The sequence below is a fragment of the Cyrtonyx montezumae genome, unplaced genomic scaffold (genome assembly GCF_038088225.1).
Source record: "Cyrtonyx montezumae isolate F1298 unplaced genomic scaffold, pur_monq_1.0 scaffold_21, whole genome shotgun sequence".
Taxonomy (NCBI): Eukaryota; Metazoa; Chordata; class Aves; order Galliformes; family Odontophoridae; genus Cyrtonyx; species Cyrtonyx montezumae.
In genome coordinates this window covers 286,079-307,902 of record NW_027071948.1, presented here as the reverse complement: position 1 = coordinate 307,902, position 21,824 = coordinate 286,079, and the positions used below count along the sequence as shown (strand labels likewise).

Here is a 21,824-nt window from a genome sequence, read left to right as displayed (position 1 = left end):
CTAGCATTCACTTGCTGGTGTTTGCCTAGCATCTGCTTGACCAGAGGAAGCACGCCGTGTCGTAGCACGTGTTTTGTGCTGGCATAACTCTCAAAAATGTCCTCCAAATATATGTTGTGGCAAGCTGCCTGCTCAGCATGGGCGTCAGTTTTGAGGGTTTTCTCTCTTATGTGAATTGGGCATAGAGGTGTCTCTGGGAAATGTGTAGTCGTGAATCAGACCGTGTAACAGTAGCAGGAGTTGGTGGAAGTCGGTGCCCTGCAAGCTGCTGGGAGCTGCTTAGCCACTGTTTAAAAACCACTGTCCTGTTTTGGTGCAGTCTGATGATTGCTGCTTTGCTTTTCCACACAGGGTCGTCCACTCCGGGAGCAGCAAGAGGTGGCTGCCGCTGTCATCCAGCGTTGCTACCGAAAATACAAACAGGTAATCATGGAATTGGTTTCCTGAACCAAACAAGTGCCACAAACACAGCCTGCAATGGGAATTACCTCGTTTCTCCTGTATGCTTTTTACCCTGCTCAGGCAGAATTAAAAAGGGAAGAAAATACATATCTCGAATCTTAATTCAGAGTATGCTTCCTTGAAAGGATTTTGTTCTGCTGTGAGATAGAGGGCAGTAACATATCCCATCCTGGCCAATGTGCATGCTATAGTCTGGTGAGAAAGTTCTCTGACTAGTTGCTTGCCAAATTTCATTGTGAAATTGAAGTTGGTTTTGCCTTGGACAAGGGCAAAGATAAAAAAATATAGGTTGTTTTATTTTGCACATCTTAAGCTATGGGAAGTCCTGTGCTTAAGCTCACTGAGCTTGTTCCAGAATGGAGGCTGTTCTCCAGACTGTGGTTGGAGACAAGTTTTTAGGCTGAGTTCTCAACCCCAGAACAAGAAGTTCGTTTTGGTTCAGCTTTTTTGGTGGAGGCTCGTGCCTGCCTCGCTGGTTTTGCCGTGCCTTAGACTCAAGCTGTCTGCTCCCACAGGGGCACGTGATGTAAAATGACAGGCAAGGTGCTGTACTCTTTTCCAACCTTCAAAACCATTTATTTGAGAAGTGTTTCTGGTGACCGGTGACGGCATCGTGATTTACATTCAAACTGCCATGTCTCGGTGCTTCCTGTAAACAGTGAAACTTAATTCCTTTCAGAAGCTGCTTGGCAAACTGTTCTGTCTGGGATCCTGGAATTTCCCAGGATTGCACCTTTTTGAAAGAAGATGGTTTAATTTTTTTTAATATATATATATTTTTTCCAATTCCTTATTTGTAGAACTAACATTAACTGTGTATTTTCTGTTTCTCCCTAAGCTTACTTGGATAGCCTTGAAGGTAATACAAACACTGTTTTGGGAACTGTTCCCTTTGGGTCAAAAGCTTTCATGTTCAGAATAAAGCAGGAGAGCCTGGCGTTTAGTGAAATGTTTTTATAGCATCTGTGGCAGAGAAATCACTGACAAACCAGACCTCTGTCAGAAGAGATTCAGGGGCTGCTGTGCTACAGCATATCAGCACAGAAGTACGCTGGAACAAAGCGAGTCTCCTGCTTCTACAGAAGCTCACAGAAGCAGTGATGGGCTGAGGTGCAGGCAGCGTTTTGGAGCTCGTTTCCAGAAGAGGAGCTTTCCTTTGTTGCTGCTTGTTAGCTTTCACTGGGATCCTTGCCTTGGCATTCAGGGAGCGTAGGGGAGTGCCCGTCCCACCCATGTCTGCACTTCGCCTGCTGCCCAGAGGGTTTTTGACCATTGGCCTTTAATGAAGCTGTGCCATGGATTCCTTAGACCACCGTCTCCTGTACATACTGGGGACGCAGCCAGTCTTACTTTGGTCACAGCCAATAATTTTCTGCTGTAACGACAGATTTTCCAGCTGTGCAGCATCTTGCTTTAAGCATACTGCAATCAGCTGAGCTTTTCCCAGAGCTCGCCAAGATGCAAGGGGTGCTTTTCCTGGAGGGAATGGATCCTCAGGGTCGTTTTCCATCCTTAGCTTCCTCCAGCACCATGGATTTGTATCAGCCAGGTGCTCTCTGTTGGGGTGAGGCAGAGGTTGGGTCATTTCTCCATCTTCCATCTTCCCAGATAGGGAAAAGAGGAGGAGAAGGAGTTGTGGGCAGCCCAGAGCCTCAGGAGCAGAGCAGGTAACGCCATCCAAGTGGGTCTCAGAGCCAAGTGCAAACACTGCTGGGCTCTGTATGCAGAGATGTGATTTTCTCTTTCACACACCTTGCTCAGCTGCTGTGTCACTGCATTACTGAGATCAGCACAGGCTTAAACCCTTCTATTCAGGGGTTTGTAACTCAGCCACAGAAGTGCCCTGTGGGCTTAAAATTGGAAGGAAAACCTTGGCCAACCTGCGAGCAGACTTATTTAAAATAGCTCGTTTAAAACTGCTGTGTGCTCTATTCAATTACCTATGTATAAAAGCAGGAGAAGGAAAAAAAAGAAAAAAAAATGGCAAAATATAACTGCACCTAATGACTGCTTCAATTCCAAAACGTGAAATTTGGTAAATGGTGGTCTGTGATAACGTTGGAGGGATTTTTTGCTGTGCGATGATGTTGGGTTTTTTTTTGTTGGTTTGCTTTTTTGTTCCTGTTTTCCCAGTAGACACATGGAGTCCTTTGAAATACCTAAAGACGGTGCCCTGTGCAGGGCTGTGTCTGCATCCCATCTGCCCCATAAAGGGAGCAGATGTCATAGCTCCAAAAACACCCGTGGACAACTGGAGTTCACAAAGTTTTGAAAACGATAAAGCTTTCAGTGTAGCACTCTGTCAGAGTGTCAGTTCAGAAGTGCTACAGCAACTTCTGTATATTATTTTGCATCTCTATTACTCTTATAAAAGATGGCTGTTAAAAAATAGGTGCGGTGGTGTTTGATCTCTGTTAAGCAGCCACGTGCTTGCTTGTTTTAAAAGGAAAAGGGTGTAGAATTGAGATTAAAAAAAAGGGTTTTGAATGTGTGTGACAGCTTGTACAGGTTTGCAGGTTCAGTTGGTGCTTATAACAGGCTTCACTGAGAATAAGCTTTTGTGTGACATAGGCCCTGTTTTAGACTTGCTAAATTATTGTGGGTTTTGGTTGAAGTGAGAGTCTAATGTTATTCCATTTGAAATGTTGAATTTGCAACCCAAATGTTTGCAGCACTGTCTGATAAAAGCTGATTGAAGTTGGCTCTTCCAAACATTGTCCTAGGGAAGTGAAATACACCTGCAAACAGCAGATCGTGTTCTAAAAGTAACCCATTCATGCTTCAGCAAAGGTGTTCAGCGAGGTCGTGCCCGCAGCTCACAGCTCTCATCTGCTGTCGCCGTTTTTCTCAGGGTCCCAGTCAGTGATAGGCACTCATTGCTTTCCATTGCATCTCAGGGTCATAAGAGCCTTTTGCTGTAGGAACTTCTCAGTGGGGTTTTTGGAGTGCCTCAGCTTCTCTTTGTTTCTCTCGTAGTATGCACTTTATAAAAAGATGACGCAAGCTGCCATTCTAATCCAGAGCAAATTCCGAAGCTATTATGAGCAGAAGAAGTTCCAGCAGAGCAGAAGAGCTGCAATGCTGATCCAGCAGTACTACCGCAGCTACAAGGAATGTGGGAAGAGGAGGCAGAACCGTCGGGCAGCCACCATTGTGCAACAGAAACTCAGGTGAGCTGCTGGGGTGCTAGAAACCACCAGGACCGAATGTGTCGTTGGTTACCCTGATCAGGGCTGTGCTGTAATGGACACAGGCTGGTGGGATGAGTACCACGGTTCATAGGATAATTGTTCTTGCATTTAGTGCTAGCCTCCCCTTTCTCGTTTGTGCTTCAAAGTTGGGTTTTCTCTGTGTGTGTGTATGTTTAGAAGCAGTCTGCTTACCAAGAAGCAGGATCAAGCTGCTCGCAAGATTATGCGGTTTTTACGACGCTGCCGCCACAGGTATGACATTACCCTTTGGTACATGCCCTTCAGCAGAGCGGTGTGACAGCATTCGTGTGTGTCAGCAATGAGTGCAGTGCAAAGGAGAGCAGAATCAGTTCTGTTCAGATCTTTTAATCGGTACAGCTGCTTTCAAGGTGAACTGTCAGAAAGGAAATCTCTAAGGCAGGAATGGCTCATCACACTGAGCTGCACTGCTGGTACGGCGCAGCAGCCACGGTGTGTTGGGCAGACTCAGAATGAAGAAATTCTGAGTAAAGGAAGACATGAGATTCTTCAAGTTGGACTTGAGGAGGTTTGAGGGGGAAAAAAACAAACGGGTATTTGAAGGATAGCTACAGTGCATGAGTGCTGCACAGACCGGTGTGCTACACGGAGCATTTGTGGTACGTGCTGAAGCACAACACGCAGTAACGTCTGGGATGCACCAGAAACAATTTCAGTGTGGTCACAAGGGTAATTTGGTAGACTCTTATCAAATACAGCTTCTTTTTAATGCGGATAAGTGGAAGCCGGGCAGTAGACAAGTTAGTTCAGCCACTCCACGCAGACCTCAGTAACTTGGAGTACAGGTGGACGTGAAGATGACTCTTCTATGCCTATGGGATATCTTCTGTGCCTGTCTTCACTATGGGAACCTGAGCGTGCTTGCCCACATGCTTCCTTGTGCCTAGCACTACTGCACCTCTGTATGCAGGGTGTCTGTTCTGTTTCCCAGTTAAAGGACACCATATAGCAGAGGCTGCAGACATTCTCACCACACATGCATTTCATCCTCTAGCAGCTGGTCAGACAGTTGGCAAAGAAGCACAAGTAGTTCACATTTTCAGTGGGGTGTGTGGAAAGAACTGAAAGGTTTGGTTGTGTTCATTAGGCAGGTTGGTCCTGCTGAAGTAGACAGAGACTTGGAACTTCTGTTGTGTCCTCTTAGGTCTGCCTGAGGCAGCGTGTGGGGAAGCCACCTGCCTGCTGTCATCTGTGGAGGTTGCACTGCACTCACATTGTTAGATCTCTAGCTGTCAGCTAACCTACCTCTTCAGGAACGCCTGTAGTTCCAGCGGCTTTCTTGCCTTCAGTTCATTTTGTTCCTCTTTCTCAGCATTTCCTGTTCGTTTTGCAGTGCAAGACTTACTCATTTGCATCACTGAAGTTAGCAGGCAAATCCTTCCCTTTTGCCTATGCTTCGATCTTTCTTTCGACCAGTAAAAGCCTTGCTTTTCCTTCTGAAATGGAAACAGTCAGTCATGATCATCTGCTTTCTCCAAGCAATCACAAGCATTTTGGTCTGAACCTACCCTTGTTGTCTGTTCAGTATTTCCAATGTTTGGAGAGAATGATAGGTGCTCTGTGGCTGGAGCTCTTCTTAATGGATGAGTAGACGTTGCTGAAAATAAGAAGGATGTAAGTTGTGGTTGAGTGTACTTTTAGAGAAGATATTGGAACTCTAATGGCTGAGTGTTAGCAGACGACATGGGGACAAAAGTGGTCATTCATCATCATTCTGATAACCAGACACATTCTTTCCATTTAACTTTGAAAAAATAGTTGTCCATCTCTTGTTATGTTGACAAAAATGTGGTAGAGGGAATGCATCAGCCATAACATGATATCAACGTGACTTGTCAAACTGTTGCTTGTAGAGATGAGAAACAGAACTTTTCTGACCCCACAGCAGATCTTTGTCCATCCACGTTCCTTGTCCAGAGCTGTCAGCTGACTTAACTTTCAACCCAAATTTCATTGTGACAGCTGCTGCGGGTTGGCCTGTCTCCTGTAGTCCTGGGTCAGACAGCCAAAGGTTTGCATATTTGTTTGGGAAGACTCCTCTGTTTAGTGACCTCTGTTTAACTTAGAGCTGTAAGAAAAACGGAGAGTTCTGAAGTGGTTTTGTGTTAGCTGAACAGAATCCATGTATGGTCCATCCAGTCAGCTTTCACCAGGAAGATAACATACTATTTCATATTCATTCTCTGAATCGTATGAAAATTTAACTCTTCTGAGAAAGTATCTACAACACTACTACTGTGATTATGATCTACCATGTTTTCTGTGGAGTAGTGTTTGAATTGCAAGGAGGGAAGGAAGGATGCAGCTGGAAATACCATGGGGATGACAGTATTGGGATTATTTTGTTTATATCCTGCCCTAAAACACCTGAGCACAGGACTGCTCTTCCTTGGTAAAGAGGAGAAGTCTGTTAGGTAGGAGGGGGGGAGGGTTTTTATCTCCAGGCAAGCACAAGTGTTATCTCCTCTCTGAAGTGAAACTCTTGGTAAGGTATGGTTATTGCCATGTGTATGCTAATAGCTCTTTGGTATTGTTTTGCAATCTGAAGCCCACTGGTGGACCATAGGCTGTACAAAAGGGTGAGTGTAGCTGCCTGCTAGCCAGTTCCTCTCTTCCATTTTAAATATTTTTGCTTTCTGCTTGCTTGCATGGGGCTGCAGCCAAGATACGCCAGTAAGTTTCACCTCCATTAATGATATAAACAGAATCCTGTATAAACTAACCCTACTGCAATGACTAACACTGCTGCTTTTATAACAGGACAGAGCTCCGCAGTAGATAATACCAATGCATGAGTGTGTGAAAAAGGACGTGTATTCATCATGGGCATGCTTAGGTGGTGGTGTTGATGGGATATTTTACAGTATCCGAAGTAACTACTAGTAGATCTTGGAACTTGTCTGGGTCTGCATTTACACACCCTCACTGGGTAATAATGCCTTTTGTCGTGAGAATGGGATGGCGTTCAGGCTAGAAGCTGCTGTATGGGTGCAGCTTGCACTAGATGGGTATTTGTTTCTGCCTGAGCCAAAGTGAAGCTGAAGAGCTCTTCACACTCCTTTTTACATCCTAAGATGGCCAATACTTACCTCCCAGAAGTTGCTTGTGGTAAGTCACATGCCTGCTCAGTTAATTCACCAGGGTCAGCTCTTTGATAACTGCTTCTCTGAACTGTTACTGTCAGTCTACGCTGTGGGAAAGAAAAACAATGAATAAAAAATGCTGTAACTCTTAGAGTAAGTGCTCTGTGAGCTTCTGTTAGATGTCATTCTCAGCAGACTCTGTCCACACTCTCTCCTGTGTGCTGGGTCATGCTGGCAGGCTGCTTTGCTGCCCAGCAGAAGGGTGGGCACGCACTGAAGCATTCCAGCCCTGCAGCTGCCTGATGTGCTTTGGCTCACAGGCAGTTCCCAGTCAGAACTGGGACTCCCAGTCAGAGAGCAGATGTTGCTGCAGTTGCAAGATGCACTGAAGCTGATCTGCAGTGCAGTCAGGACTCTAGTACAGGAGACAATGGGGAGCAGTCTACATGTGAAAAACCTTGGTGCACATATGTTGGAAGCTTGCTCATTCCATGAATGGTTGTTGGGCGATAATTTATTTTCCATGAGTACTGGTCAAGGCTACTTCATTTGTTTCAGCCTTCTGTTAGCATGTGTGCATGGGAAGGAAAACAGCAGCATGGCTGCATAGCATTGGGTACTCCTCAGGGAGGCTTAGCACCCTGGCAGCGTTGGAGGAGCAGGTGCAGGGTCTGGGCTCACAGGTAGTGCCCAGCTCCCTGCTGCTGAGCGAGGCCAGGGAATGCCATCCCGAGGTGTGTGCTGTGACCGTGCTCGAGTGCCTGTGGCAGGCTGGGCATCAGCATTGCACAGATCCTCAGTACACTTTGAGACGGCGAGTCAGAAACTACCAGAAAGCAGATAGGAGATTCTGCAAGTTTTTCAACATTTGCAAGTTCTGGTTTGAGCTGTGAGCAGTGTGGGGTAGATCAGGAAATTTGGGGGCTGCCACTCCAAGGAGACACCGTAGTGGCTGAGGCACACAAACTGAAAGGAGCCCGGAACCTCAGCTGTATTGTTCTTGGAAGTGCTTGTGGCCACACACTTAACCCTGGTTTTATATACAGTAACAATGTTAGGGCCATAGTTGGAGGTTTCAGTAAAAGCAGTCAAAATCTTTGAAAGAATAATGGAATGAAAATGGCTTTGAGCCAGAAATAAGAAAAGTCTGGGTAAGCAAAACCCAGCTCCTGTGTGTGGTTTGGTGGTCTGCCCTTGGCTTTATTACTGCTGTGTGCAGGGACAGTTTCTGGTGCTGGTAGCTTTTCCAAAGGAAGGACAGTAATCCTGTTCTTCAGATAAAATGCTGTAGGACTGGGTGTTGATATCCTGTGCTAGAATGTGTCACATCTCATACCCATCTGATGGTGAAGTGAGGAGCTCATGGGAATATCATTTTGCTGGTAATACAAGAGCACATTGCAGGCGGATATATTGATGTACATGTATGCATTCATGTAAATTGAGTGCATTGCAATGTCCTCCCTTTCCCGGTAGCTCTGTTCTATTTTTGAGGCAGTGATTTGTCATTCTGTATGTTATTGCAGCCAATGATGCAGCCATTTGGATTTGCATCTAAAGCCCATCACCTAAGAAGCACAAATCAGGAAAAGAGTATCAATCATGCAAAATTAATTTGTTCCACGGTGAGGATTGGGCAGTATGCAGGGGGGAAGCTATGACAACCTTAACATATCTCAGCAAAAGTTGTTCTAGGTGCACGGGTGATGCTTTCCTTACTAAAGACCATTTGGCTTTGCCTTTATATGATCTTTCTGTTGGGCTTAAGTGTATTTTCTTTCATTACCTGGGAAAGATTAGCTATAAAATATCAATAAAATCTCTCTCCTGAAGTGTACCAGCTGCTGTTCTGACAAAAAAAAACCTCTGTTACGGCAAATAATTCCTTGCTGCCTTGAGTTTGTCTAGCAATGTATGTCTATCTGCTGTCTCTGCACGCACATATGAGAGGCATTTTTGGGCACTCTGACATGCACGAGCTGATGTGTCCTCACTTGCTGAAGGAATGTCTGACATGAAGTTGTGTTCTGTGCACTGTGCTCAGGTAGTCTGCATATGCAGATAAACAGTCATGGCATTTGCTTCCATGTTTCAGTTTGAGACAGATTTTTTTCATGAATTTTTCCAGGTTGATTTGGGTTACATTACACCAGAATCAGTGAAACTGGAGGGGGAGAGGTTTGTTTTTGTCCAACTTAAGTGAGACTAAATTGAAAGTAGAAGTTAAAGAACTTCAGAGATGAAAAAAGTCCATGGAGTATTGCCTGGGAGTGATAGCTTTCCTCAGGGGAGCTCAGTGTCAGCTGGCCTGGTGAAGTCATCCTCTGCTGCTCCCTGTGAAGGAGACCTTTGTTCATAGGTGTAGGACACAAACACATCTGCCTGAGCTGCGCTGTGGGCTGGGTGCTGATCAGGAGCAGATCCTGAGGAGCAAGGCTCTTCATGCTGACTGATCTCTTTGTGCCTACAGCAAAATGTCTGTCCTCTCTGGGACAGAACAAGTGCTGCAGTTGTCACCTATGGTGAGCAGAAGATATTCACTGATGGCCTTTTCGCTGTAAAAGTAAATTCTCCTTCTTTCTCCCTCATTTCTTGTTATCTGATTAAGTGCTGCTCTCCAGTTTGGGGAGCTTGCATGTAGCACCTGAATTCAGTTCCTGTGGTAAGTATAACTTTGTTTTGTACCTGAGAAAACAACCTTTACTATATTTTGTTGTTCTCTGCATAACCTTCCCTTTCTTGGCGTTTCAGTGACAAACCTTTCCTACTCCGGTGCAACTAGGACTTCTATTTCATTTTATTTTATTCTTTTAATATATGCAATTGCATTTAAGTACGTGGTTTCTTCTTAATAATATTGAGAATGGTGGAACGTTATCAGGGATTGAAAAGTCCCATTTGCCCAAGTTTAGGACAGTGGGAGAAAATGTATTGGGATATGCATCACTGTACCTGCAACAGACATTTTCAAAGTAATTTCTTCTTTCATTTCCCTCTTGCAGGGGCTGAATGTGTTTGGAGCTCAAATGTGTGTGTTAAATTGCAGACCGCATGCTCTGGGGTGTCATTCTTATTGGGCCTTTCTGTCTTTTTTGTCTTGCAACCCATATGAGATATCTGGAAAAAGGCAAGAGCTCCCTTTTCTTAAATGTCCCACAGGCTATTTCAGCTCTCAGAGCAACAGGTAACTTGACAGAAAAGACTCCCCTGGCTCCTGCTCCCTGTGCGTTACACTGATCTTCAGCATTGCCAGAACTTACTGCTGTAAAACTCACAGATTCATTAAACATCTTCTTGGCTGGGCATTATGGAGTCAGTTCGATGAAGCAGCTTTGTGTTACGCTTTACCATGGAGTCATTGTTTGCTGTAATTCTTTGTAAGTAGGCCTAATTCATCTGCTGACACACTCCCATACTAGACTTGGGAGGGCGTGTTGGGAGAGGAGCTGCTGCTCGCTTCTGGGGCTGTTGCTTTCCACATTGCTTCAGCACGTAATGATGCAACCTCCTGTGTGGTGCCCAGAGTAAGTACTGCTGCTCAGAGGGCAGAGGCTTGGTCTGACAGAGCACTCCTCTCCAGGGTCAAGCTCAGAGGTGAACTCATCTTCTTGTCCCCTCTTATGTGTCAGTGCCACGGCCGTGATTGAGACCCCTTAGCAGTCACCATCTCTATTGCACGTGCTTTTTCTGTCCATCTGCTCTTATTGCTGAGGGAATGACCTTGTACTTTAGAGATGCTTACATCTAAAGGAAATGTTATTTGAGGAGGTTTTTGCTGACGGCTTCGGCAATGAAAAAACAAATGTGCAGTCCTTGTAATTCTGTGCATGGTTCTAGCAGCTATTGAAGTGAGATGGGACTTTGTGTTGGGAGCCTTGGAACAGCCGGGGCCCGGTACCCTTTCTGGTGCACTCTGGCTTGCACTTGAACTCACCACCAGTCCTCATGCAACTGGAGGTGCTTTCAGAAGAGATCTAAACCAGTGCCTATGGACATCTGCTGAGATCTGTACACAGTCTGTTAGCACATGGCTGTCATGTGTATCATGTTTCACAATTAGTCTGACGAATGAAACTGAGTTATCTTCTCTAAGAACATTCTTCTTTCCTGCAGTAGTCTGTACTGTTGTGTAAAGTCCTTTAGTGTGCTTTCCCTTTAGAGTACTTTATTAATCCTTGTAACTGCAAATGCTACACTTTAGCTTTTTTCTTTTATCTGAATTTTGAGAGTAGAAGTACAGGAACCAAGGTAGATTGCCTTCCAGCATGCAGGCAGTGCTACACTGCTCACTTAAAAGCTGTCCTAGCAGCACTTCATCAGTGTATTTTTATTTTTAAGGGTCCTAATTTGTACAGTTTTTTCCTCAGTCAAGTTAGTTGTTAACAGCATTTGAAAATGTGGGAGGTTTATTACGCAGAGGATTAACAAAGCGGAGATAGGAATCCTGGGCTCGTGTTGACACTTCATATTGCAGTAACAAAATCAAAGCAAAGAACTGAGTGAAGAACTACTTCAGTTCCACTCTGGCTGTGCTGTGCTGCAGTTCCTCAGCAAAGCAGCACTGCCTCAAACCTGAGGCCAGGATGGGGGAGAGCAACTCAGGGCATCCCCTGGACCTTGCTGTGCAGGGCTAGATGAGGGAACGAACACCAGCCCCAGGCTGCAGCTCCTCCTGCACACCGGCTGCTGCTCTGGACAAATAAAGGATGCCTGGAACCTGTCTGCAGTCGCCATAAGTGCTTGATCCTGTTTACTGTACACAGAGGTTAGTTTAATTAAAAATAGATGTAGTAGCTTAATAAGTTGGGGTGGTCATCATCTTGAAGTTCATAAATGTGATAGAATCCGTGGTTTCTTTCGAGCCATTTTATGCTGAGCTGCATCTTTCAGTGGTGGTACCCATGTCAAATTTTCAAATGCTGTAACTGTACTGCAGGGAAGTTCAATACCAATATGTTCTTGGGTTTTTAAGTAATAATTATTGCACTTGCAAAACTTTCATAAGCCTGAAAATCTGTCAATGGACATAAAGCATTTTTGACCAAGTAGAGTGTTGTGTATTTCTCAATAGATCTGTGCTAGTGCAAATGTTGAGTGTAATGGTAACTTGTAACTCAGTAACTAGTAATACAGTATAGCTGTAATAACTTGCCTTGGCATGTTCGAGTTAAATAGACCCTGTAGGTCTGCACCAGTACAGATACTGCATGCTGTAGGTTGAAGTTGGCAGCAAAGCATGTCTTGCATTCTTCCTGCAAAAATGCTTTGTTAGCGTAGACCTTGCATGCTGAAGTGCTGAAGTAAGGTGTAGCATGTCTCAGTGGGAGAGCCACTAGCTTAAATAATGTGCATGTTCTCAATAAGAGATCTACAATAACAGCTTAATTTTACATTGCAGTACTGAAGTGCAACAGAAAACACTTGGAAGTTGCACTGCTAATCATGCATTTATAGATGGTATCTTGAACATATATATAGTTAATCTAAACCTTAAAAATAGACTGCTGCCCAGAGGCACATGTTTTTATGGTGCAGCAATTACCTTGGTGCAATTTCTGTTTCTAAGTTGCGCAGTAAAAAAGCCATTACAGATTTCAGATTTCAAAGGAGAGGCTGCTTTTCTGTTACAGGAAAATTAAATGTACTGAAATTGGTCAAATTGTCATTTGTGAACGTTTTCAGTTCACTGCACCAGCTCTCATATATTTCCTGTAGTGAAAGGATGATGAGGACTCGCCAGCAGGTAACACTGTAATACATCACAGCCCCCTGGAGGCAAGCAGGGGCTTGCTGTCTTCTGTGCTACGCTCAAGCCCTCACTCAGAGCTCTGATGTCAGCAGGGCCCCTTAGATGTCAGCTTGTGCAGAGACACGGTTTCCCTGAATAAAATGTCACTGTAAACTGAAGGAGGAACTGAGGCTCAGCACAGCACTACCCAAGCAGGCAGTCACAGCCAGTGACTGCTTTTCCTCCTCCTTTCTTGGTGTCTGGGAGAGCTGTGTTGAGGCTTCCTCTGTGCCAGACTTAGGTTTCAGGAGTGCCAGTGCCTCTTGAAGGTAGGTCTTCAGACTCTGAAAATGGCACGTGCATCTGGACTGTCAGAGTCCTCTGTCTTTCCAGGCATTATATTCTCAAGCAGTTTGAGATAACCAACAAAGGTGTGACCTTACCAGTTCCAGTCAGTGTGATTCGTTCATGGACTCCTGTTTCCCCAGGTTTCACAAGTTCAGTGTCTTTTAGTGCTGGAGCTTTCAGTAAGCTCAAAGTTAAAAGCAGCCAGCTCCTCCTGACTGATGTAATTGTGTATGCGGAAAAATAAATAAAACAGTGACAAATGAAGGTCAGTTTACAGCCTCAGCAAGCTGGTAGAAGAGCCAAAAGATAAGGCATGAGTAGAGGTCTGCTTAAAGAGGCTACAAACTGACATTCCTGCTACTTAGCTCTCCTGAGACCTCTTAGAGTCTAATTTATATTTACTTAGTTTTCACTAAATTTGTTCACTTCTAGTTGGATTCTGTTACATAGATTTGCAGCTCCAGTGTGATTGTGACACACCTTCAGGTGCAGGTGCTGCCCAGGAAGCCCTCGCCGGTTTGGTCGGGCTCCTTTGCAGGGAGCCTGAGCTGACATGCACACATCAACGCCACGAGGAAGGGGTGTTAGAAAATTAGCTTGTGTGTCCAGATGTGTTTTGCCTTGGATTTCTGCTGTCCCACTCTTGCGCTTCCAACTGTTTATGGTGTTGAGAGCATTTCTCTGGGAGGTGTCTCTTTTGTACTGGAAGTTAGAGGGAGGAATCGATTTGATTTTTCAGTATTGAAAGTGTTTTGGATTAGAAGTGTTACATAGCTCCTCTTTGTTTTTTCAGAGTGAAAGAATTGAAAAAGGCCAAGGAACTTGAAGATAAGCAGCAGCATCCCGTAGCAATGTGACATTGCTTCTCAGACTGTTTTCATTTTCTGTTTTTAGCAGAGACATGCAACAACAACAAAAATACCCACTGCAGTTCTGGAAATACCATCTGCAGGATTTTAACAGTAATGTTTTGGTCATTGCATTTGCACTTTCATGGACAACATTTAATTTGTTCAGCAAGACATCTTGGAACTCAATCTTCTGTTGGATCATAGGAATAAAAAAAAGACACCAGGAAGAATTTGTGAGTTGCTTCATTCTCCGAGAAGGAAGAAGCGATTAATTATCCTTTTCATATAGGGCTGTATTAAACAACATGTGGAACTGTACAAATATTATACCAAAAATATTGTTAAGAAAAGGTGGGAATGCACAAGCAACACAAGAATGCTGTTCCTGCACTTGTCAGTCATCTCCAAGAAACTGAAGCTTTGAGAGTCTCACTGGAGGGGCTTAGATCAGTACGTCTTTATTGGGTCCATGCATCCTCATCTCCTTCGCACATCTGTCCTTTGTGTTTATTTAAATCTCTACAGCACACTTAATGCAACTTTTTAAATCTGCAGGTTTTTAATACATCCCGTGGGAACTTACAGAAGGGGTTGGCATGTGAGATAAACGGGTAATGTGCAAGAAGCAGAGAGCAACTTAAGCAAGTTTTAAAAAGTTTCTTTTAGGTATTTTTACTCTAGAACCTGCAAAATCGTATTGATTGCCATGTATTTTCTCTCATATTCAGCACTTTATTTTCTAGCCTTACTTTCATGTACTGTTATTTTAATTAAGTTGTTAAAATAATTTGCAAGACATGTAGCTTTTTATCCTCAAACCTCTTGTCATTTTGCAGAGTCACATACATATGTTGCCTGGACATTTTATACCACCTAAAGAGCAGAGTGGTGCTGCATTCTGGCCAGTAAATTACTTTTTTTTTTTTTGGCTCTTTCATCAAATCTGGGCAGTTTCTGTATATATAGAAGGTAGAAATGGAAAATGAGAAAAAAATATTTGAAAGGGAATATATTGATTAATTACTAAATATTTTATTCATAAAGGGTCAATAACTTGGCAAGATAAAATTATTATTTGTATAGTTTTGTCTGAATGAACGAGAAGAGTGTGGATGTATTGTTTGTACATATTGTATATATTAAAACAAAGAGATATGTGCATGAAACTCAAGAAAAAGAAATGAACAAAAGCAAAGCATTAGTGGCTATGGTCTGTAAAATGAAACAAAAACTTTATTTCACTATAAGAAACTTTATTTTAAATGTTCTTTAGAAGAACATTTTTGCTAAAGCATGACTAAATGGCAAAAAAGAGCTACTGTATTTAGACTTAGGAAAAAAAAAAGGCAGAGCAACATTACTTTAAAAAAAAAAAAGAAAAAAAAAAAAGGATATGTTTACATTTGATTTTGGCTACCAGGAGTTCAGTTTGGTTGAATTTCAGTTATTTATTCCTTCCTTCTTTTTGCCCCCCCGTCTTGTCTTTTATTTTCCTTTTTATTTTATTTATTATTATTATTATTATTTTTGCCAATGGTGCCAAGTAATGTGAATGCTAATATTGCTTAAGAAAATTACGTTACTTTTGCAAAGCAGATAATCATAAAAGTACAAAAACGTATCTAGCTTAACACCATACACTCACTCCAATAAAGAACACTTAGAATGAACATAAAATGAAGAAAAAAAAAAAGAAATAGTATGAAAGTAGAAAATATCTTTCACATTTTCATATCTCCTGCTGGAAGTCAGAAAATGTAATAAAAATTGCACAAAAAAATTAAAAAAAAAAACTAAGTAAAATTCAAAAAAAAAAGATGCAAACTGATCTTGTAGGGGTGTCATGGTATATTGCTATTTCCACATAGTGAGGAGCCAAAGAAATTAGTGTTGTTTTTTTTTTTTTTAAATTGAAGTACTAATTTAAAATGGTCACAAATTCTCACCGATGGGAAGCAGGTTCTGATCTCGGTTACCCAGGAATGTAAGGGAAGTAGTTCCTGAAGCTGCCTCGTTGCTGTGGGTTCTGTACTTCTGTCTGAGATCAGGAGCTGCTCCTCTGTGTCTGTTTTGGTAGCAGCAGTTGTAAATTTCTGAATGGACTGGTGTCACTTTGGGATGGTTTGTTTTGGAAGAATTGTTCTTGCTTGATCCCGGCCACCAACTGCAGTGTTTAAATGGAAGGCTTGCTGTGAAGCCTAAAAATACTCACACATAAGAAGCTTTTAAACTGGTGTCTTTAAAAGAAGAGTAAAAACAAAGATTGTGGCGAAAAAGAAAAAAAAAAGAAACAAAAACAAACCTGGGGTCAGTGCTCTTGGTGCCTTTTCTATAATTGTACCTGTTTTTAATTACTTCTTTTCACTGCCAGCATTGAATTACAGTAGATGTGTGCTATAGCTCATTATCAGAATTATCTTGTACATTTCTGAATTGCTGCTTTATGACCTGATTCAATTAAAAAAGAAAAAAAAAAGTAAAAAAGAATGGTTCTCATGCTGTGGCTTTGGGCAGCTCATAGCCTCAATTTATTGTATGGAATTGGGACTTTATGTGTTAAATTTTCCTTACACACAAAAACAGAAATGCAGAAGAATCTCCTTTGGATGAATAGGAAATGCTCTGTATTAATACTGGAAGAACTCTAATATTCTGAAATTGAAATGTTGCTCCACACATTAACCAGTGCGTGACGATATGAATTGATCTTTTCCTAACAAGAGTAGTGACCTCAGTGGAAATATTTTAATTCCCAGTATTTGGAAAAACGATTCAGTAATATACAGAGCTATTTCAAATTACTCTTCCAGATCCATGGGCCTGGTGGTGTATCTACTAACCTAGATCCTGCTTCAGCAAAATGTTTAAGCATGTACTTGGTGTTAAACATGCAAGCAGTTCCTTAGGGTCAACAGAAATACTTGCCTGCTTGAAGCCAAGTACAGCTTCTAAGTGCTTTCTTGTGTCGGGTCACGACCCTTCAGTGTATCACTGGGGAGTTACAAAGACTCCCACTGAAGTGAAGTGATTCCGCTCACCCTTTACTCCATTGTGGGACTTGTGTTTTCACAGAAGATAAACTAAGTGCAGCTTCCCGGGAAGGTTCAGATTCCCAAGTGCCAGGAGCCAGATCTTCTGTCCTCTGATCATGGAATTGCTCCTTTGTGAAACGCATTTGACAGCAGTAATACTGTGTGAAAGAAATACAAAATATAACATGAACCCCCTCTCTGGTTGCACGCTTATGGCAGTTCCACACAATAGCTGGTGCCCAATGGGGGGTCCCCAAGACTTGCATGTAAAACTAGTATAGATGTCTTCTCTTTTGTAAGTTTTATTTTTGTAACCGTGCATGTAAAGCATCACTGAATCAATGGATCTGTTGAAGAACTCAGCTGCTGGAACCATGCAAAATGTTTTGAATTGCCCTTAAAATATGGAAAATGTTTTCTGAATGCTTTATATTCTTTCTGCTGTAAATTAAAAACAAAGAAAATTTCCCCATACAAAGCGTCTGCCTTTTTTTAAACGGTTTCTTCTGCTTTAGTTTAAAAAGGTGACATTCCTTTTAGTCACTGTATGTAGCCAAAAAACGATGTGTTGTGCTACACAGGCTGCCTGTAAATACCATCTGTTTTCTTACTGGCTATAACTGGAAGAGTCCAAACTCTGTCCACCTCTGGATCTTCGGCCTTTTGCATATGCAGATGCCTAACAGGTAACGCTCGATAACACAGAAATATTGGCAACAGAATTAGTAGCTGCCTACTGCACTGCGCAGGAACATGGGTGGTGTGAGCCGATCTTTAATAACCGAACCGTGTGCTCTGCAAGGCCGCGCCTGTGCTGTTAGGAGCGAATTCCTCCAGAACTACAACGAACCATAACGCCGTCTCACTGAGGACGCTTCTTCTGACTGCAGTGAAACAAGTTCGGTGACGGATTATTTCCCGCTTTCTCTTTTCGATGTGGGAAAGCAGGAACGGAGCGCTCCCGCCCCACCCGCACCAGAGCGGACACTGCAGCGCGGAAACCGCCCCGCCCGCCCTCCTGACGTAACTTCCGGGCGCCGCGGGGCACTTCGCACTTCCGGTGGGGCTCCTTCCGCGCGCTGTGGGTGCGCAGCGGCTCCGACCCCGCGGGCGCGATGTGAGTACGGAGCGGCGGTCGGGGAGCGGCCCGGGAGGGGCGGCGGAGGAGGCCGGCCGCAGCCGGGCGGGTGAAGCGGGAGCGGCTCGGCTCCGGCTCCGGCTCCGGCTCCGGCTCGGCCCGGGCTGCCGATGTCGGCTGGGTGCCGCCCGTGGGTGGAGGCTTCCCGGGGCGGCTGCGCTTCGAGCCGGGAGAGGCCGAGCGCGGCCTTGGCTTGAGCTGCGCTCCTCGAGGCGCGGAGCGGGCCGGCTGCCGCAGCCCTCGGCTGCTGCTGGAGGGGATACCCTGTCCTGGCTTCCCCGTGACAGTGTAGGCAGCCTTGCCGGCTCGAAGAGTGTTTCCCGAAAGCACTGCCGATGTAGGAAAAGAAACGAGGCGACATTTTCTTGTGTGTGTTCTCTTTGGAACCGCGGAAAGTGGTTTCTAAGCATTCCTAGCATTAAAACAGCACGGAAGCGTGCCCTGAGTACCAAAACACGGGCGCGGTTATTACATCACACGTGGGCTGCTCTTGAGCCTTGTTTTGTTAGCACAGGGTATTTGTGGGTGAGTCCTTGCATGCGTTCACTTCTTAAGCGTAAATTTGAATTTAGTGTTCAAATGTGCAAAGATAGCCAGCACTTAGATTCAGCCCTGAAAACAGGGAAAAACGAATGGACTTAAGGAGCTATACAACACAAAGTCATTAGAGCTGTGAACAGGGTATGAGAAATGCACACAGGGACTCTTGCATTGATTACAAGGATACACAGTATTGTCGTAAGTAACAAGAATTTAACTGCCTGGGGTTATGAGCTCGAAGCTTACTGGAGGTTAACTGTTATATGTGCTGAGTGCATTTTCCTTGTGCTTTCTCTTGCTCGATGTCAATTGCTTCAAAAGAATAGAGACAGACAACCTCTCTGTACAAGAACACAGAACTCTAGCTGTGAAAGTTCTTGTACTCTTTTTTTTTTTTTTTTGGTAATCAGTTTTGAAGCATATAGTTTGTGTTTTTACTGAGAAACAGAATGCTACTAAGCCTATGTTCTAGAACCTGGGCTCCTTCTGAGCACTATGGGGTTGTGATATGCTTCAATATAAATTATTGTATTAGTTAATTGATGCTCTCTTTTATTACATCAGTCAATTCATTGGCAAGAGATTAGGGATGTACTTTGACTTAGACCTACAGCCAGCTACTAAAACATCACTTTGCCAATAGGAAAAGAAACTTCTCTAAGTTTATTCTAAGAACTGAAGTTTCCTGCTTTCAGGAAGGTCACAGAACTTGTGTACTGTAAACATGTCAACGTAAAAGCAAAATCTCTAAGAAAAGCTAAGCAGAATACTGATTGCTTTCTTTACTGCAGGTCGGCCAGTGTCCCTGGAAACCCAAATGTGGCTGCTGCCGGCAGTAACCGTCGGCTTCAGCAAACTCAGCATCAAGTGGATGAGGTAAAAATCTAGATAAGTGTAATCCTTTTCCATAATAAAATCTGGTATGTAAAATAGAGATATTGGCCAAAGTCTTCTATATGAAGGTGAAACCTTGTATCATTTAGCTTTCTTTGTTGTGTGTGTCATCTTAACTCTTGGAAAGGTTCAGAAAAATAACAATCCATTCAGCTGCAGTAAGTGGAGAAAAGGTACTAGTGTCCAAATGCTAGCTGGGAAATCAGAGCTTGCTACTTTGGAAAGATAACAATCTTTGCTTTTATGGAGAACAAGCTTGCTTGTCTTCATTAGCAAAGGTTTACCTCTAAATATGACATGTCCCGATTCCTGGGGGACGCCAAAAGCCATTCTGGATACTAACATTGTTTCCTGACATGTGGTTGACTATTGTGCTTGAATACCTCAAGTCATTCCAGTGCTAGTCAGGAATTACATCCCAAGTTCAAGGGAATATCAGCACAACTGGCAATACTGACACTGTGAAGTAGGTACTAGGGACTTCCAGCTGCAGGTAAACTTCATGCTTATGTTTGGATACCCTAAAAGGCGAAATCAAGCTCCTTACATGAGAACATCTGTTGCCTGCAAATTAATTTTAGAATGGTTAATAAAACTGACAACTTACTGACGTAGGTTGTTGACATCATGAGGGTGAACGTGGACAAAGTGCTGGAAAGAGATCAAAAGCTGTCGGAGTTGGATGACCGTGCTGACGCGCTGCAAGCGGGAGCTTCCCAGTTTGAGACCAGTGCAGCCAAGCTGAAAAGGAAGTATTGGTGGAAGAACTGTAAGGTAATCATGGCGTGTACACTTATAATATTCAGTATCACAATTAATATTACAATCGGTATCTCTAAAGGCAGAAGTAAAAGGGACTTCAAGCAGTGTTCATTTTATAGCATCTAGTTTTAAAACACAGCAGAGGTTAACTGAGATAACCAGAAGGTGGATTACTAGTCACGCTGCTTGATACGAGAGGCCTTGTGTGAGTGGGTAATGGCCAGAAGGAAATGCTACAATAAATAATCTGAGGCTTTGGGGTACAGGAGGAAAAGGCCAAAAAAGCATATCAATGTGCAAGTAAGCAGAATGACCTCATTCTGTCTCTTTAAGTTGCAGCTGTTGGCAGAGGTGAGAATCCTCACTGGTGAGAAGGAAAGAAAGCAGAAAACGTGGTGTAGAATAAGAGGAGATAGGATTTTTAAGTTCTTTATTCCTGCTGTGTAGTTGCCTGGATGGAGTCACAGTAGGAAAGAACTTGGGTCTATGCTGATTTGCCTGTGTTACAAAGCCTGCCAGCTGAAAAGGTTTTAATTACTATGCTAGATCTACCACTCACAGTGAAGATGCTTTGCAAGGGCTGCTGTCCTGTACTCTGAAGGCTATTGAATGCTGCTGTGCAGTTCATACTAAGTGACGTGGCTTTTTTTTTTTTTTCCACAGATGTGGGCAATATTGATAGCTGTTGTGGTCATTATCATCATCATCATTATTGGTAAGTTTCACCAGAGCAGAGTTTTCCTTGAAAGTTAGATGGGATTAATTCACAGGCAGCCAGGATACTTGATAAAAGCTACAAAGTTGGGTTAAATAGCAGTGACTGTTTTCACTATTGTTGACTGCAGTAGTGTTGCACACCTGCTGCAGAGGCAGTAGTAACTGAGTCTCAAACACCCGTGAAGGTGAGGGCCCCCTGGCTTACAAATGCTGCTCATCCAGCTGTGTGTTGTGGCAGTGGAAGGAGTGACCACGTCTGTCCTTGGACCAAGATTTGTATTTTCAGGAATCCCTCTTATCTGTAGTATTCAAAAAATGTAACGTGCAGGGCTGTTACAGCAGAGGCCTGAAAGACTCCAACACTCTGTTTTTGTTTTTGTAGTCCTGAGTGTGCCTAAATGAGTTACGGAAGGAAACTCTCACACCGAAGGTGCCTTTCCTCAGCCTTCCTGCTCCAAACCCGCTGTACTCTCAGCCCATCTACTGCTGTTTAAAGCGAAACTCTTCTGATGATTGAAACGTTAACTTTACCTGGTTGCCTTAAGACACTCCTGTAAGTTACTAACAGCCACAGCCCGCCGCCCGTACAGTGCCTTGTGGAGCCGGAGCGCGGTGCCGGTGAGGAGGATTGGATCCTGGGGGCTGCGTGCGTCCTCGGTCCTCCTCACCCGCCCGCCGCGCCGCAGTGCCATTGCGGGGGGTCCTCCGCAACCCCCGCCTCGATGGAAGTGCCTCTGCCGGGCCCCCCCGGCCTTCACTGCGCGGCAGCCGCCGCTGTCCCCGCCCGTTCCCCGCCGCCCGAGCTCTGCCCGTCTCGCGGGGGCGGGGCCGCGCGGCGCCGCACGTGGCGCTGGGGTTGGCGCGCGCACGGGGGCCGCGTGCAGCGGCGCGTGAGGGGCGGGGCGCCGCCCGCGCCGCGCGTGCGCGTTCTCCAATAAAGTGGCTCCGCACCTGTTCCCGCCTCCCGGCTGTGTGTGGGGGAGGGGGGCGGGGCGGGCGGCGCCGCACGTTGCCGCCGTGTGTGGGAGCGGTGCGGCCG

The 21,824-nt window shown here is 44.3% G+C and overlaps 2 protein-coding genes across 11 annotated transcripts in view; both read left to right on the top strand.

Annotated features, from left to right (window-relative positions):
• The window catches only part of CAMTA1 (calmodulin binding transcription activator 1), a 190,784-nt gene extending 176,852 nt beyond the window's left edge, over positions 1-13,932 (top strand). For 2 of the 10 annotated variants that reach the window (XM_065737856.1, XM_065737860.1), the window contains exons 18-23: positions 352-423; positions 1,301-1,321; positions 3,439-3,632; positions 3,831-3,905; positions 6,241-6,271; positions 13,645-13,841. In XM_065737856.1, the coding sequence (XP_065593928.1) occupies positions 352-423; positions 1,301-1,321; positions 3,439-3,632; positions 3,831-3,905; positions 6,241-6,271; positions 13,645-13,677 (426 nt within the window). In that variant the 3' untranslated portion in view covers positions 13,678-13,841. Of the gene's footprint in view, positions 1-351; positions 424-1,300; positions 1,322-3,438; positions 3,633-3,830; positions 3,906-6,240; positions 6,272-9,934; positions 9,960-13,644 lie in introns of all 10 variants that reach the window. The other 8 variants (XM_065737857.1, XM_065737859.1, XM_065737852.1 and 5 more) reach the window with 7 other exon arrangements.
• A 3,886-nt stretch (positions 13,933-17,818) lies between these two features.
• Positions 17,819-21,363, top strand: VAMP3 (vesicle associated membrane protein 3). The gene is made up of 5 exons (XM_065737884.1): positions 17,819-17,851; positions 19,204-19,288; positions 19,922-20,080; positions 20,732-20,783; positions 21,168-21,363. Coding segments are annotated over exons 1-5 (318 nt in total). The 5' UTR covers positions 17,819-17,849; the 3' UTR covers positions 21,188-21,363.
• The last annotated feature ends 461 nt before the right edge of the window (positions 21,364-21,824 follow it).